Below are 17,175 nucleotides of genomic sequence, written 5' to 3'. Positions count from 1 at the left end.
CTATTCAAATACACCGTAATATAGCATCTAGGGCACTTTTTAAAGGTCTTTAAACATGCTTTTACAATAAACCAAACACATGTAAACACATATATTGAGAGAGAGAGAGCAAGAGCAAAAGATAAGAAAATATTGTATAGTGTACAAATCTCTCTATGTGTTTACAGTAAACAAATCCCATTATTTCCAAACTAACAAATATAACTTTTCATCTCACAATAAACATCAATGATCATGCCCAAAGATGTACATTATAAAACCTAAAACCATCAATTCCTGTAGGTGTAAAAAGCAGGATTAAAGGGGAATAACATTCAGCAATCTTTAGCAAAAAAAAGGCTGACTTGAAATCCTGCACTTCCTGTTTTCAATCTTCTTCTTTACTCACAACTACACTGTGTCAAACTAAATCAACATATGAAGTTCAAAACAAAATTCAGTTATGTTATGAACTGTCCCCCAAAAATCTTCTAAATAGGATTGCATACTTGGAAACTGCAATGGAAGTCAGGGTTTAGGTTTACTGTAGTGTGAAACTAAGCCCAGAGGTGGGCAATTGCGTCATTGCGCCAGCCCATTTGCTTCGGACTCAGCATGAGATTCAGTATTGCTTTGTGGTATTTACTGTTTTTATGTTATTAATTTATTGTTTTAACCGTCTTGTTGTATGTTGTATTTTTGCTCCTAGTACAGCACGGTGTTTGTTTTAAAGTGCTCTATAAATATCGTTGATTGAGTTGAGTATTTATGTAAGAATCAAAAGTAAACGAAAATCATCTTTGATGGACGGACATTGGACAGTAATAGCAATGATACCTGATGTTCGCACATAGATACCATAAACAACGATTCTAATATTTTGGGACCTATTACTTGCCACAGCTGAATTTAGGGCAAGAGGAAGTACACCTCAGACTGGTCATGACATGCTCACTGTAAACCGAAAATCAAACGAAAATTCTTTACGGAACCACATCTTAACGTGAGGGTGACCTGCAGAACGAGCTCCTCTTCGATGCGATCCGTGCAGTTGATACGCTCCACTTTGGTGTCAGAGCCGCTGTACTCGATGACCGTTCCATTGAAGGTGATCTCCCTTTTGAACATGGCCACCACAAAGTTCCCATTCAGCAGGAAGTTGGACTGGCTGTCGGATAACGCTGCAAAAAAAAAAGAAAGACAACAATCCATTTGAGTGGGAAAACATCGTCCTGCTGCCAGCTCATTGTTGTGGAAAACCACACTAGAAGTACGTAAGCGACACTGGCGGTCATAGATCGCGTCTTTTTGGAGTCAAAACTGTGCGACACTGAACGCTGATTGACGCTGCAGTGAAACAACAACACATGAGAGCATACGGTTCACCACTGCAGCAAGTAAACACAACTTTTTTTCGAGGCCGGTTCCAAGAAGCATGCAGCTAATTGCGACGTCTGCGTGCCAAAAGTATGCGCGCCGTGAACTCCCTCCACTTTGTTTACATTCGAGTTCGCACGTTGTTGAAGCCCGGAGCGAGTCATTTTTTTACCCAAAGATGATTGCGGGTTTGGGACCATGTGGCGCAAACAGACAAATGTGCACAACATGAGCATAGAAGTACAGAGGTTAACTTTGGCTTATGGATTTCATTTGTTGCGCGATCAAGCTCGCAACTAAATTTACACATATCAGATAAACATTGAAATGAAATAAAATGCCATTAATCTGTTCCAGCACCCAAACATGGCACTGCATTGTCAAAACTATCAAGTTTGGCGTCTGTGCACGCAGATTGTTGCATGGGTTCCATCAGGCCAAAAATTGTATACAACCATTAAATTGGAATTGGGCAGGCCTACCTGGACCCGCAAAGGCCTTTTCACTAGAGATAGACCGTTTTTTTTCAGGGCCAATAGCAATGCCGATTATTAGTAAACTCAGCCGATAACTGATATTTGAAGCCAATATTTTCAGTAAAGAAAAAAGAGGGGGGGGGGGGGATATTGGCGTCAAAATATTTTAAAATACAAATGCCAATCTTTACTTTGTTGTCATGTCTTAAAGCATTAAAGTTTGTTATTTTTAATCTTAATATATACTTCAATATACTTCCTTTTAAATTAAAAAAAAATGTTCAGGGAACTCCCAAGGTTATCAGTACATTTTAAGAAGTTAAATAGTAGTAAATACCATAGCTCCAAAATATTTTAAAAAATTAAAAAAATCTTTGTTTCAATGTCGAACAAAAACAAAGTTCAGAAGGTTCTCAGGGTCAACAGCATCTTTTATAAAGTTAACTGAAATTATAAATAATTAGCTCCCTGAGATTTAAATGGTTTTAGCTTGACCTTTTATCGGCCGTCAGATTTTGAAAAAAGGCCGATACCGATATTCGTCAAAATGCCCAACATCGGCGCCGATTATCGGCCTATCCCTACTTTTCACACTGCACTTAGACCGCAGCGACAAGCGTATTCATTGCGTTCCCATGCTGCAATATAGAATATATCTATATATTGTGATTTTTCTGTTGAAAATATCCCTTATATACTGTATGATAACTTTTGGAAATAGTCAATTGCGTTCACTGCATTGCTTTGAAACATTATGGGTGACCATATGGCGAACTGTGAACACCAAAAATAAAATAAGTGGAGTGTGAAAAGGTCTTAACACTTCAGAACAACTATGCTCTTAACCTCTTGGTGCCACCAAATCGCAGCCGACTGTACCTTCTGACTCTTCAAAAAAGAAGAAAAAAAAGCCCTTGACATACAAACGTTTGTTCAAACATTTCATTGCAAAACTGATATGAGAGTGGCCAAGGTCAAAGGCAACAGCAAGTCACATTCATTTGTGGCAAATTTTCACTAAGTCATGTTTGTTATTTGAACACAGTGATTTTGTGTGCAACTGATAATACAATATATTCATGTTTTATTCTTTTTATTATATTAGATTTTTTTCCCAATTCCAAAGCTTGCGGTGGTTCCATACCTCCAACAAGGTCACTGAGCTAGAGAGACAAACGTGACACGGCGCTGCAAACAGCCGCCATGTGTTTTTTTCAGCCACATGTGTTTCTTGACAGTGACTGGAGAAAGTCTTGAACCTGGCTTGAACTAAAACGTCTTCATTTTCTTGCCGGCCTCCGTGCCGAGCTATCGGCTTTCACCCACATGCGTCTAATTAGCACCTAGCGCCGCCTCATTTATCTTTCTTGAGGGCGTCTGACACTCCATTTACTTTCCCGAGCCCTCGTTGCCTTGACCAGCCGACCCCCCGACCACGTTGCCTTCGCGTACGCTAAGCGCGAGAGACAGTTAACGAGTGGCTTTTTGGCAACGGTTTACGTCTCCCTCACTGACAGCTTTCCTCGTCGGCTGCGTGGGTCACCGCAACAGGGCGTTTGCGATGGGGGCCCCGGGGCATAATGGCATTGACCTAACTTACTGAGAGGCTTCTAATGTAAGCGTCAAGAAGTAGACTCGGCTATAACTAAAACCGGACAAATAAGACTATTTAAACATCACCATATTTTTTTCCATAAAGTAAATAAATGTGTTCATATAAAACCTTAAACTTATCCAGGTAATGTTTTCAGTTACATGTCAACAATCCTAACTGATTTTTACTCAAAGTTCAATTACTCGCTCGTTGACAACACCTGGGAAATTGAAGGTGTTTGCAGAGTGATACTGTCACCTAGTGGTGTTTTTGTACTTACAATTTGGTATATGATAACTATATCAATAAACTCATATTCAGCAAATGCTGAACCACAAATATGAAGTGGTGGTACGGCGTACTTCTACAATTCCGGTGAATTTTTTTCATGACCTTATCATCTGTATGCCACTTATTTTCAAAGTTTGAAATGATGTTATTCAGTAAATGGTTTAAAATAGACAATTATTTACAATTTTGACCATTATTTTTGGATCCACTGTACAAAACAACACTGATTTATTATATAGCATTCTATCTTAATATTTTGGAATTTAAGTAAACGTGTCTTGATAATCTTTGGCGAACAACATTGGCCCTAATATTAGAAGTGGTTAACTTATTAGGCACTTTTGTGACAGTAAGAATATGATCATTAAAAACCGTGGTGGCTTGCGATACGAGTGCCGTCTAACAAATTGTTCAAGGAATGAGCATCACTTGGCCGATTTTCTGTTTGGAGCACATTTGAGGCAAAAGCGCACTTCAGAACCCCACCACTAGATGGCGGCAGCAAACTTTGCAACAATCGTCAACCATCTATTCACATTGGTTTCCTTGCAGTGGAAGGACAATATCAGCTGGTGGCGCTAATGTGCCATTAAGATGATTTGCCAACCTGCCAATTGACCCAACAGACGGAGAAGGACAAAGAATGAATTAGGTATAGTTGGGTTTTGTGCTCATATTTTAGTGTTTGCTGGTTATGAGGAGAGCAATTTTTATTACTGCGTGTTGTTCTACACAACAATACTGTTGAGTACATTCGAAAAACATGTTAAAAAACACATTTTAGTGTTTTGGTGGGCTGGGACGGATTAATTGCATTTACATTCATTTCAATGGAGAAAGCTGATTTGAGGTACAGGCGTGGTCATGGAATGACTTAAACTCGTATCTCTAGGCCCCGCTGCAGAAAATAATTAAAGAAAATGTTTCATGATAGGCAGTTTAAACCTGAAACAATAATTTATTCAATTCTCTTCAAATTGATTTGCAATTTCTGTTGAAAAATACATCCATACAACATTTCTTGTTGAATTTTATCCTGCAACGGCCACGCACTTTTTTCTAAAACTATGACTTATAATATTAAAAATCTTATTCTTCAAACTCAACTTTTGTAACATATGACTTTTCCCTGTGGGCCTAATTTCTCTTCTTTCCAGACAACTGGACTTCATCATCTTCCTAAAAGAGGATTTATTGCAAGTGTGACGTTCCTCAATGTTTTTATACTTATCCAGCTCTGCTCCCAATAAATTGTCAAGCGAGCCGTCAGCTTCAATTTTGGATCTGTGCTTTCAAGAGCACTCGATATTCCTCAAAAACCGCATCCTCGCTCCGACTCACCGAGGTAGTTGTCATCTTCTGGCTTTCCGGAGTAGCTGACCTGTTTAATATCAATGTTGGTAGCACCAGCTGGGATGCGGACCACTGTGTTGTAGCCTGAAGAGGAAAAACAGACAGAGATCAGACGCATTTTGAAGTTTTCTAATAGTTTCACCATGCTCCAAAAGGGATGTCCGCTTCCAACCACTGGGGACTTACACACTTGGAAAAACACCAAAAATCAGGTCTCGTCTCAAATAACCTGCAGGAAGGCTTGTTGAGGTCTCAGAGGCCCGGTCGTGAAATGACAAGTAATTATTCCCTGTACCTTCCATTTGGCCTGTAATTACCACACTCAACATGTTGTCCCGCGATAAACTAACACAAAGAACAAGTGGGCATGACAGAAAGAATAACCCAGAAAGGACACTTTTGACAAAGTGCACACTCTAAAAACAGTTGGGTCAAAAATAACCCAATTTGAGTCAAAATTGGGCCCATCCACCACTTGGGTCCATTTGTCTTTATACATTTTTGGGGGTTGCTTTGTACAAAACGAACATTTTTGACCTAAATTTGGTTACTTTTTTGGAGTGTAGTGTAAATAAACTGTAAAATAAATAATAATATGTAAATATTCTTAAAGGGAAATTTTACTAGTTTGACTAGTCTAAACATTCTGCTATGAATAAATCGGCAAAATCCAGCCGTTATATTCATCTAAGGGGGCGGTCGACATCACATGACCAAACCCAGAAAACAGGTGGGATGTGATTGGTCGTTACTGAGCCCTTAAGCTTTGTGATGTCATGGTTTGATGGGGGGGAAGTAGGATATGAAATTACAATAATTCATTAAGATAATCACAATTAAATATTCAGCTGTGAAACATGATTAAGCATTTGCAAGAAATTATTGTGGTATAAAAACTACACAGGCAACATACGTAGGTCTGCATCATATTTGAAAGGTCCTGTGTGCAAATCTCGGCGTTTGTATATTCCATGCTTACTTGGGTTTTCTGGAAGGACTCTGGCTTCCTCCCATATTCCAAAAATATGAATGTTAGGTTTGATGAAGGCCACAGGTGTAAATGTGAATTGTTGTTTGTCTATTGTCTGGTTGATAACCGGTCCAGGGTGCACATCGCAACTAGAATAGGCTCCAGCTCACCCTTGACCCTAAATGCTGATTATCTATAAAAATACATATTTCTCACTTATGCCAATAATCCAATAGTATGATAAAACAGTGGTGTGTTTATTATGCTAATTTGGAGGAAGAAAAAAATTATTGAGCTCATAAGAATGAGTTGGCATCCATTTTTCTACACAAACACACACACAGGAGGGCTGAAGATGAGATTCGAACCCAAAACCTCTTAACTGTGAACCAGACTCTATGCCACTGTTGTAACCTGCTGTTTAATCTTCTATTCTAAATTGAGAGCAGAGGGGGAAAGGTGTTGGAGAAGCGTGGCTTCCCTAACACCTCCAGCCACAGGGGGGCAGCACTTGGTTTGCATATTAGCCATCTATCATCCACACAAGTCATACCAGTCTTACCTTTACAAAGGCAAATAAGTACTTTTTATGTATTTGTCCCTCAAACTTCCATTGTGGGATTTGTAGGAGATGCACTGCAACAATAATTTACTGACAATAGCAGACAATGGTCCAGCAAGCCATTAAAAAAAAAAAAAAGATTGTCCTCTTGTGAGAAAGGGATGCAGGGGTACAAAACCACCCACCCTCCCACTAAGCAACCAAAAGAACAAAGAAAAAGCACAAACCTGATGAGGCTTAGATTGAACGCAATCAGAATTTGGCACTAGATGAAGCCCTGCAGCATCACGTCGGTTTGTTTAAAAATGGTGAGGTCAGAGCCGTTATCCCAACATTTGACAGTTTCAGACAAAGATCGGTCCCCAAATTTGGCCCAGGTCCGACTATTCTTTTGAAACAATCAGAGTGCATTTAAATGACAACAGACATTACATCAGTACGCCATTAACTTAGCCAAGAAGTCTTTCATTGCCATGTGTGTGTTGTTTGTCAAAGGAGATACGAAAAAAATACTCAATCAAGAGCATAAGCCACGGACGAATCCTGTGAGATTGAATGTACATGACAAAGTTCAGGTTCTTTCCTCCCAAGTGGCCGCCATTTGCTTATAACTGAACGTCATGCCATAAAGAGAATAATTTTCTAAATGTAGATCGGCTATCTTCATCTTATTGAGGTTTGGAGAATAACAAATGGAAAGGCTTAAAGACCCTGTAAAGTGGATTCAGATATTTGTTTGTAAATACAATCCCCATATTTGAAGATAATTGCTGAAAATATGTGCAAAGTCTGATAATTGTACAGTCTGCTCAATTGTGCGTTTTAGTTTTTTTCCGCCAATTTAGCTTTCCTGATTTCTTGGGCCAAAATAGTGCCTAGTGACACACTCTGGCTCGGGCATGAGTCACTGCTCTCCCACAAAGAAATTGAACGCCTTCTAGTGTTGTAGTCAAGACATTATCGAGACTAGAGAGTATTGAGACCGAGACAAAACCAACACTTTGGCCTTGGTTAAGCTAGCTGTGGCTACACCCAAAAATTCATCTTCCCTTTGGATAGTCCGCTGGAGCTTCTTTAGAGCGCCCCATTGTCGGTCATGAGTGCATGCACGTCACCCAGAGAAATTAGAAAGAGTAAGGAGATTTTTTATTTGATTTTTTTAAAAGTATGATTTGACAGTGAGCGTGTGGACAGGGGCTTTGTGTTGGAATGGCTGCTTTAGAGCGCCTCGTTGTCACAATGTGGGAAAAGCCGCGTGATGATCTGGTGGGATATACTGTATAATATTATTCGAGTCACCAGAGGCTTTAAGTGGACGATTTTCATGGCTCAAACATGTGTCGGTACAAGAATGATGTTAACATCCATTTGATTAACATTTGAGGTATTTGATTGACAGTTGGCAGCCGAGTGGGCGTGGTTTCAGCGCATTCAGAAGAGAAACCCCCCGTGTATGAGAGCAGACAAAACATCATGGATTTGCCATGATTTCAAAGACAAATTCGATATACTTGGCAATTGTTGGGTTGTTAGCAACACTCTTTTTACATACATGACATTTTAATTTTCAGAAACAAACCCCACTTATCTCCACAACATATGTGAGGAACTCACCATACTGAGCATCGTTGAACGTCCCTGCCTGTGTTTTGCACGAAGAGTTGTCTCCACCACACACGCCACATTTGTCGTTCCTGGCCTTGGAATTGAGGACGTGATCGCAGCCCGCTTGCTGGAGACGAAAAGTTGGTATTGTGTACGTACTGTAGAGTCATACAGCATATTGAGATTGCATGCTGGGGCTCGGGAAGCAAACCGACGGACCCTGCAGAGGCCTTGAACGCAGATGTCGTAGGTATCCGTGCCACAAGGCGTTCCGTCTATGACGCGGTCCTTCAGCTGGTAATACGCCGTCGTCCCGGCAACCCGGCAGAAAAGCTTGCAGCGATCGTTCAGTTGTACTGAACAGAAAATAAATCATTACGTGACAAACAGGAAGACACGTGATCAGCTAGACCTGTAGAAGCCTGATACAGATGCTAATCATCATCAGGTGTGTTGGAGGAGGGAAACGTCTAAAACAAACCGGACAGCGGCTCTCGAGGGCCGGAGTTTGCTTGTGCTACCCATGGGAAATACGGTACGTCCAAATTTTAGGCCCCACAATTCAGTCTTTTCTTTTGGGCTCAATTTGAAAGACAACCACAATCAGGACATTCTTCAAAAGCGCATTTTGACTTACTGCCACTGTATTTGGGGATCCATCGGACGGTTGGAGGTAGACCGTTGATGTTGAAGTGCTTGCCGTCGAATTGAGAGCACTGGTCCTCGCGGAAGTCTTTGCGTCCTCGCGGACACGGCTCGGTGTTGCAGGAGCGGAATTTCATCCGTCGTCCCACGCAGAACTTGCCGCCATTTCTAGGCCTAAAATAAGATCCAGAAAGAGGCGCTATTCGATCTGAGAGAAAAATAAGTCGACTTTAAAAATAGGCTGACTGTAAATGTCTGCCTTGAAGCTGTGTCGGGACCATGTTTGCGCCAGCGTCCATGTTTCTACATGGACCTTTTATGCAGACACACACAGTTTTGATCGTCCCTTTAGGAACGCTACGGAGGCTTACCTTGCTTTCTTTGTAGACGTTTCACATTGCTCGGCAGAGAGCCAACCGCCATTCTACGTCACTACACACTGAATGCGTTGCGACATAAATAACAATAGCGGTGTACGTCCAAATAAAGTTTTTAAACAGGAAATTATTTTTGAAAAATGGATCTCATTGTTATGTTGGTAACAACCAAATAAATAATATAGAGCAAACCTGTCATTAGAGTCGGGGTTCCTTTTAAGTGGTAATCGCTAGCGCGCTAATGCTAATCATGATTGCTAACCATTTAGCATAGGCTAACTTTGTTAGTGTTTAATAATGGTCATACACAAAAGATAAGTGGTTATTAGTTTTATTTACTCAAATAAACTCACGTCGATATGATTTATATGTGAACTAAATGGTGGTTAGTCTGTTTACCTTAAGTGGTAATAGCTAGCGTGCTAATGCTAATCACGATTGCTAACCGTTTAGCATATGCTAACTGTGTTAGTTTTTAAAAATCCATATGTACAGAAGATAATAAATAATGACTAGTTATATCCACTCAATTAACCTCACGTTCAACCTTGATGGATTAACAAACAAATAAAAAAATACAAACTTCAATAGAATAATCAATAGGATAATCAACTTTAAAAAGATTTGATAGGTCTTGCCCGAGGCTCAACCAAAGTTTCAATTTGACTTCCAACTAGGGTTCCAACTTTCAACCAAGGTCTAACAATCGTACATTCTTTACATATTCTTACTCTGGCTTGTTGCAGTCTCTGGTGGTGCTCCGTGTCCCTCCGCCGCAAGACCTGGAGCACGCGCTGTAGGGCCCCCAGGCCCCCCATTCCCCGTGGACCGGCTGCAGGTGCAGCTCCTTGTTGACGCACATCCCATGTCTGCAATACTGCAAGGATATAATCACACGTGCAGATCCCGTTTAGAGACATTGAGATTTAGTGTACGCGCACCTGGGAGACTTTAAAATCCTTTGTTTACATCAAGCTGTATTTGAAAAGAAACACTAATTCCATGTTTATCTTTGGGGGAACGTATCCAATTCCAAAAGCTGTTCAAAGGCAAAATGAGAATACACAGTGTGATGTGAACGTACATTAAAATATACTGTACAGTATGCTTCCATATTGGAAATTGACATTATTAGATGTTAAAGTATGGAATCTTGCATTATATCCTAAATGATTACCCAGACACACTTAAGTATTTATTCAATTTTGCAATCCTATTGCCAACACAGGACTGAGAAAGACTAAAAGAGGTGCTTGGTATCAAAACCGCAAGAAGTGATAACAGCTCTCCTTTGTGCATAACGGGACCCCATTCTCTTACTAAGTAGCATATCAGACGGGTTCTGTTCACGGGAGGAATGAGGGACAAGACGGCGACTGTCTGCACAGAGCCTGCCGTCCAGCAGCACCTTGATAAGGAAACCCAAGCATGATGATAAGACGGGAAACTCAAATTCCAAGCTGTTAGACCTTCCAGATGAGAAATCTACTGTAGCTAATATCAATCCTACTGGCCGGCTTCCCATCACACTGTAATACAATAAATCATTTGGCTTTGGATGAGAGTTGCTTCTGTGGTTAAACTGGAGGAAGAAAAGAACCCATGGGAGGATATGATGTAATGTAATCTCCAGAGCAGTGGCTAATCTGTAATATAAATCCACAGATATCACGGGAGGCAAACACCTGCACACAAATACAAACTGGCCCCTCTATGCTTGGCTTATATGTGTGTTTTCCACACTTAATGATGGCGTGTAAAAGATGGTGCACAATGACACATATATACAGTAATTTATATATATACAGTAATTTATATATATATATTTCTTTATTTTTTTAAATATTTTTTTTACTTAAATAATTGTGAATACAAAGAAAATATTCTGAATTGTTTTAAAACACAAAAAGTCAGGTATTTTGTAAATGTAAGAAAATACATTTAAATTATAAACAGTAAATTTCAGGAAAACAGCAAGATAAAAAAAAAAAGATTTTGTTTAAGTTTAATTTAAGTAAAATTCTATTTTCACATGTATTTATGGGGAAAAGATGTATTAAAATTATTGCTTTATGGTTGTATGAGTTATGAAATGGAAAAATCTATTTGATTTGTTAAATTGATTTTTTTAACTCAGGCCTGATATTGATACTCATTTGGCCGTTTTACTATCCAAAACTAGAAATGATCAAAGAATAGAAAATTGACATTAATTTCATGCAGTTTTAAGGAAAATTAAGCGGTTAAGAAAATGGTTGGATGGATTTTTATACAGTATTAGCCAGGATACATAAAGGTTTTTCTGATCAGTCATTGTTTTTTGGGAGAAATATTATGTATCAAAAGTACTTGGTGACTACTCAAAAGGTAAGTTTTCATACTGGTATTGGTCTGGAACAAGTGGTATTGAACATCCCTATGCACTTCAAGCACTTGCTTAATTTATAATCCAAAAATTCTAGCACACCATAGGAAGCCCCATAGTAACCACGGACAGCAAAGAAAGGCCACATTTGGAATACATTAAATTAATCCCTTTTTCCCCCCCACTACAAAGACTTTCCTCCTTACTATTAAGGTCACATTCCCATCACCACCTTCCCTTCCATACCTCCCTTTTCTCCCTATGGGAAGTTGTAAGGGCCACCGCAGCGCAGCGAGCCCCAAAGAGGTGTCACACATGAGAGGGGGTGTCTGTCAAGAGATCTGCAAAGCCTGTGTAAGCCTCTGAGGCATTCCACTCCTTCCTCCCTCCCTGTTTACAAGCACTGCGTTTGGCTTCAAAAGGTGATGCGCCTGAGAAGAAGAAGATGGACGGGACGGTGGCGGAAAAAGGGAAAAACATCTGCGAGAGATGATGCGTATGTGGTAAATGTATTTGGTGTCAGAAGTAGGATCCAGAGGAGACCATAACCGAAACGCAGTGCCTTAGATTGTTCTTCCAGCCTGACGTCTGATGTATGTGTCCCACAAGAGGACACTTAAAAAAATAAAAAAAAGTAGAATACAAAGGTGTTTTAGATATATTTATGTGTCTATGCTCATAACTCAAAGCATATTTCTGTATTGAAATGAATGGAAACGCCATGCATCCATTCCAGATCAAATGTGCTGTCGCTGTTCTGTAGTAAATGTGGTACCTTGAGATAAGACTAGGGCTGTCAAAGTTAAAGCATTAACTAATTAATTAATCACAAAAAAATATCCCATTAATCATGTAATAACGCAGATTAATCACATTATTAATTTGGACCGCAGATGATCCTTTAGTTGACAGCAGATGGTTACGTAGCACAGGTTGTGTTTGAGCAATAAACGCAACTACATGCATTAATGTAAAGCATTTAATAGATGTTTGTGTATGACATTCAGAATATTTGTTCATGTCAAACTATCGGGGTCATTTTTGTTCCCATTTTAAATTATGCGAGTAATTAACTGATGAGAAAAAGAGGATGATGAGCGTGTGCAGTGGATCAAAAAATCTTGAAAACGTCCTCCTAACATTAAATGTCGAAAAGATTAACACATAACAGGTGCTCTTTAAATTTGGCCGGCAATTTTTTGGGGGATAAAAAGCCTTTTAAATTAAGCGATTAATTGTGACTAATGAAAATTCTAAGATGTGATTAATCTGATAAAAAAATTTAATCGTTTGACAGCTCTAGATAAGAGTGAACCAAATTACGACTTTTTCGACATATGAGCCACCGTTCTGAAAATTTTGACCTTTGACTAGCAACTAGCAACTAGCAAGCGAGTAAACAAACTCAGTTTACAACAAGCAGCAGTTTAGCAGAACGTAAACAACTCTTGGGGATAAAAAGAGGCTTCGAACTGTCTATTGCCAGCCCAAGTCTAAATTTATTGTCAAACTAAACTAATACAATATATAATAACATAACACATAATTGCACTTTTTGTTTTTAAAATAACCACACAACTTTGCCTTCCGCTAGCTTAATGCTAACAAACAACAACAAAAAATGCGTAAGACGCTAATGCTAACAAAAAATGCTACAGACGGGTTAACAAAATACCTAGATGGCTAATAATTTATTCAAATGGCAACATTTGAGAATTCTATGTGTGATATATACAACTGCAGACAGGAAAGGAAACAGCAATACAAAACAAAAAGTACATTAGGTATTAATAGAGTGTAGTAGAATCTATAAAGATTTAAAAAAATATATTGGAAAAAATCTTTCTTCTCATAGTAAAATAATCAAACTAGTTATTCTTTGATATTTGCTGAACTGAGGTCTTGTGTGACCTCATGGTGGCAGGACTCAGACTTAAGAGGTGTACTTTCCTGAAATTTGCGTTTGAATGTTACTACTTTACTGTCCTAGTATTTAGCCTAGCTAAGTGGGTGATGCCGCACCAATTTTTCTGCACTGTGCGTTCAGCCAAAGTGATTGATTGGACCCCCTGGTAGCTTCTCCTTGGGGGAGGATGAGGGCACAATCAATTCCAATTAGCTATCAGTCGAGCGGGAATGCTGAGGCGAAAGGCCTGCATTGAGTTGACTTTTCCTAGAAAGGTTGTCAAAACTTGGGAATGCGGTGAGACATTTGAAGGTCTTGCGAGAGGAGCCTGTCCAGCTGTGACGAGTGTATGTTTCAAATTAGGAATCTGACAAAGACGCACGTTGACTGGCCGGCAACACGTGCACACACACGCCACATGCCCTTTAAGCACCACGCGTACACAAATATCAATTCTGAACATTTATGATTGATTATCAGGGAGGAAAAATCTTTGATTTAGGGGTGTCAGATGATTATAATTTTTATTAATTAATTAAAATTAATCGCATGACTTCAATTAATTCATCATTAATCGCAAATTGTATATCTGTACAATAAAATGTACATTAAAATATATATTTTTTAAATTTTTCATACTCTTGTTAATATAATAGTGGATTTTTTTTAAACTAATAGAAATATGGCTGCATCTTTTAGTCATTGATACAGTCATTTTATAATAATTCATAAAATTGAGTTAAAATCGTGTTGATATTGATTTGTATTGAGATCATTTTTCTAGATGGAATAATTGCGTTTGTAAGACGTTGGTGACAGCTCAATGCACTTTTCTAGCTATCTTATCTTTAACATGGAGTAACTTGTGAAATTTTGCACATTTTTAAAATTGTAAAATACAACTTGACCCCAGTTATACATGCATTATTATTACATTTATTACGGATACATTTTGACGTGAACGTGTCTAATCCGTTATGACTGAAATTCCCCCCGTGCAGGCTTTTCAAGTAAGAAAAAAAAAAAAATTGTGGCATTAAAATAACTTTAAATTAACTCAAAATGAATACAAATTTTGACACCCCTACTTTGATCGTATCAATTTTGACCCGATTATCGGTATGTTTGTACCCGCCTTATGCAAATATGCAGAATTAAGTCAAAGCAAGGAATCCGTGCGGCCCCAAGAGATGATGCTAACCCACCGACGTTTGCGGACACCAGCATCTGCTCGGAGCACCTTGGCTGGCTGCTTTGGACGCTTGCGCCCTGTAATTGACAGCAAATTGTTGCACCGAGGAGCTCGTTTGTGCACCCAAGCCATACATCACCGCAGGAATGAGAAGGCAAACAGCTGATTTTGAAAAGCCCTCCACTCTTTCATTTGGCCCTTTGCGACATGGCATCACCTTTCATGTCGCGGCCGTCTTTTCTTATGACTCTTTGGTGTTCTGAGTTCAGAACTGGAGCACGGCAGGATTTGCCACTCGGACGTCCCGCAACCAGAAAACGTCTATTCTCCACAATGTACGTTTACAACACATCCAAAGGAAACATCTGGAATCACTTCTCAAGACACAGACCACATCTGTCGATTTTCAATAAGGTTTTCTGCTTCATCGCACAGCTAAATTGACCCGAAGGTGTGACACAAGAAACTAATTTTGCCTCGCTTTGTGATGAAAGGATGTGGACACAAAAGCTGAGAAAGGGTAGGAGATAGGAGAGAGTGACCCCAGAGATGTTTTAGATACAGTATCAGCACACACCATTTGCATCAATCCATCTAGAGACTTGTTTTTAACTGACAAGCGATGTCGCTTAACCCATTAAGGCCGGGAGCGCATTACCGCGTTTCTATCACTAGAGCCAGCAGCGGCTCTAGCACTTTTCTACCTTTAAAGCCGAGAGAGCGTATACGTCATTTTGTTTTGACCAATTCTTGTTCTCTTAGCACCAGAATCTACACATAAGGGTGACGTGGGCCTTGTAGCATGTCTTGGGATTTTATTTCGAGCATTCATGGCTGACGAAGATACGCCGGAGATTTCAAATAAATGACGGTGATTGATAACGGCCGGGGAAGGGGGTCTTCAAATCAGTGTAACCACTCAACAGTGACATACTGTTAAGAAATATGTTTTTAGAGTTCAATGAGGATGTTGAAAATTCCGACGGCTTTGTAACGGAATGGACGCCGAATAATTACCACTCCATTACCCGAGGTTTTTACAACTGCGCTCCAGTGTTGAAGGTAAATATAACCGCAGATGTGACACAGTTGTTTGTTGATTTAAAAAATATATATTGAAGGTTTATAATAATAGCATTAGGTTTGTGTAAATGCCACATGTGTAAAGCCCTGAAATGTTTTTGGAATTATGTTTCTATCTGCTTCAGGAGCTGAGATATCAATTGTTTAGTAGGCGTTGACAATATTGTTGAATTTCCAGAAAAACTTAAATTTTTCTTAACACAGCCAAAGGTTTTAGAGGCATGTTTTGGCAGGCGCTTTAGGCCTTAATGGGTTAAATGACAATGGTGTTTTGGAGCCTGAAAACATTCACATTACATTACATTCACACCTGGACAATTAAGAGTCGCCAAGGAAACTAACATAAAGGGACTGGCATCACCCTCTAAATCCTGATTTGTTTTTTGTGTTGACAGAACTAATTACTTTCAAATCAAAATCTAACAGTTACTCCTTGTACTATTCTAAAATAGACAACTCATAGTCCAGCAAGTGAAAACTCCAATTTGACTATTTAAAAACTATCAAACCCCGCCTCTTGCCCAAAGTCTGCTGGGATAGGCTCCAGCACACCCATTTCCTTAGTGAGGATTTGTGGTGGAGAAAATGGATGAATGGATGAAAACTCATTTAACTGGAGAGAGAGGATTGGCTGTTGCTCCTCCCTCCGGAAATGTTTTTCCTTTTAGTTTAAAATGGCTTTCTTGAACCAGTATGCCTCACTGTATTGTGGCCAAAGGTAGAACCCGGGTTGGTTTTGCGCTTGCAATAAATCTTCGCTGACTGGGACCATCTGCCTCACTTTCCAACAGGCTAGCTTTGGCCTGTTGTGGATCAACTTTTTCCTATTCCTTCTGCCATGGTCCTCCCCGTCCAGCAATGGCTAGCAAAGCTCTTGGTGAAGGGCTATTTGTATCCATGATCCATGACTGCAAGAACAAATTACAACTACTTAATAGGGGTGTGCCAAAAAATCCATTCTCATAAGAATCGCGATCCTCATTTAGTATGATTCAGAATCGATGTTAAATGTCCCAAAATCGATTTTATTTAAATTATTTGATACTGTCTTGCCTTTGTCTGTGTGTGCCTTTATTTGGAGCGCTGTTCATGTTGTACCCGATTTGGCCACTTAGGGGTAGTGTGGTTCCACGCGGTTTAATAAACTGTTAAGTTGTAGCCACATTAGAGAGTAGAAGCCACAATCAAGTTATTCCAAAAGTTGTTTTTTTTTGCAGTGTGTGTGCCGCGAGTAGCGCGCTAATTAGCATTAGCGAGTCAGACTGGAGTAGATCATTACAATTCCTTGCACATCTATAAATTGAAGCAAAAATCATTGTCACTCAAATCATTTTGAATCAGAAATCGTTCTTAATCGAAAATCGATTCCGAATCGAATCGCAGACCCCAAAAATCTGACT

General features: G+C 39.4%; 1 protein-coding gene across 5 annotated transcripts in view; it reads right to left on the bottom strand.

The window, feature by feature from the left end:
* The window catches only part of LOC144054232 (A disintegrin and metalloproteinase with thrombospondin motifs 20), a 141,202-nt gene that overhangs the window by 46,289 nt on the left and 77,738 nt on the right, over nucleotides 1-17,175 (bottom strand). For all 5 annotated transcript variants that reach the window (XM_077569469.1, XM_077569467.1, XM_077569468.1 and 2 more), the window contains 6 exons: nucleotides 9,961-10,106; nucleotides 8,845-9,026; nucleotides 8,427-8,563; nucleotides 8,217-8,334; nucleotides 5,059-5,154; nucleotides 994-1,160 (listed from right to left, as the gene is read on the bottom strand). In XM_077569469.1, coding sequence (XP_077425595.1) covers nucleotides 994-1,160; nucleotides 5,059-5,154; nucleotides 8,217-8,334; nucleotides 8,427-8,563; nucleotides 8,845-9,026; nucleotides 9,961-10,106 — 846 coding nt within the window. The remainder of the gene's footprint in view (nucleotides 1-993; nucleotides 1,161-5,058; nucleotides 5,155-8,216; nucleotides 8,335-8,426; nucleotides 8,564-8,844; nucleotides 9,027-9,960; nucleotides 10,107-17,175) is intronic.

This window comes from Vanacampus margaritifer, chromosome 6 (genome assembly GCF_051991255.1).
Source record: "Vanacampus margaritifer isolate UIUO_Vmar chromosome 6, RoL_Vmar_1.0, whole genome shotgun sequence".
NCBI lineage: Eukaryota > Metazoa > Chordata > Actinopteri > Syngnathiformes > Syngnathidae > Vanacampus > Vanacampus margaritifer.
This window is presented reverse-complemented; position numbering and strand designations above follow the sequence as displayed.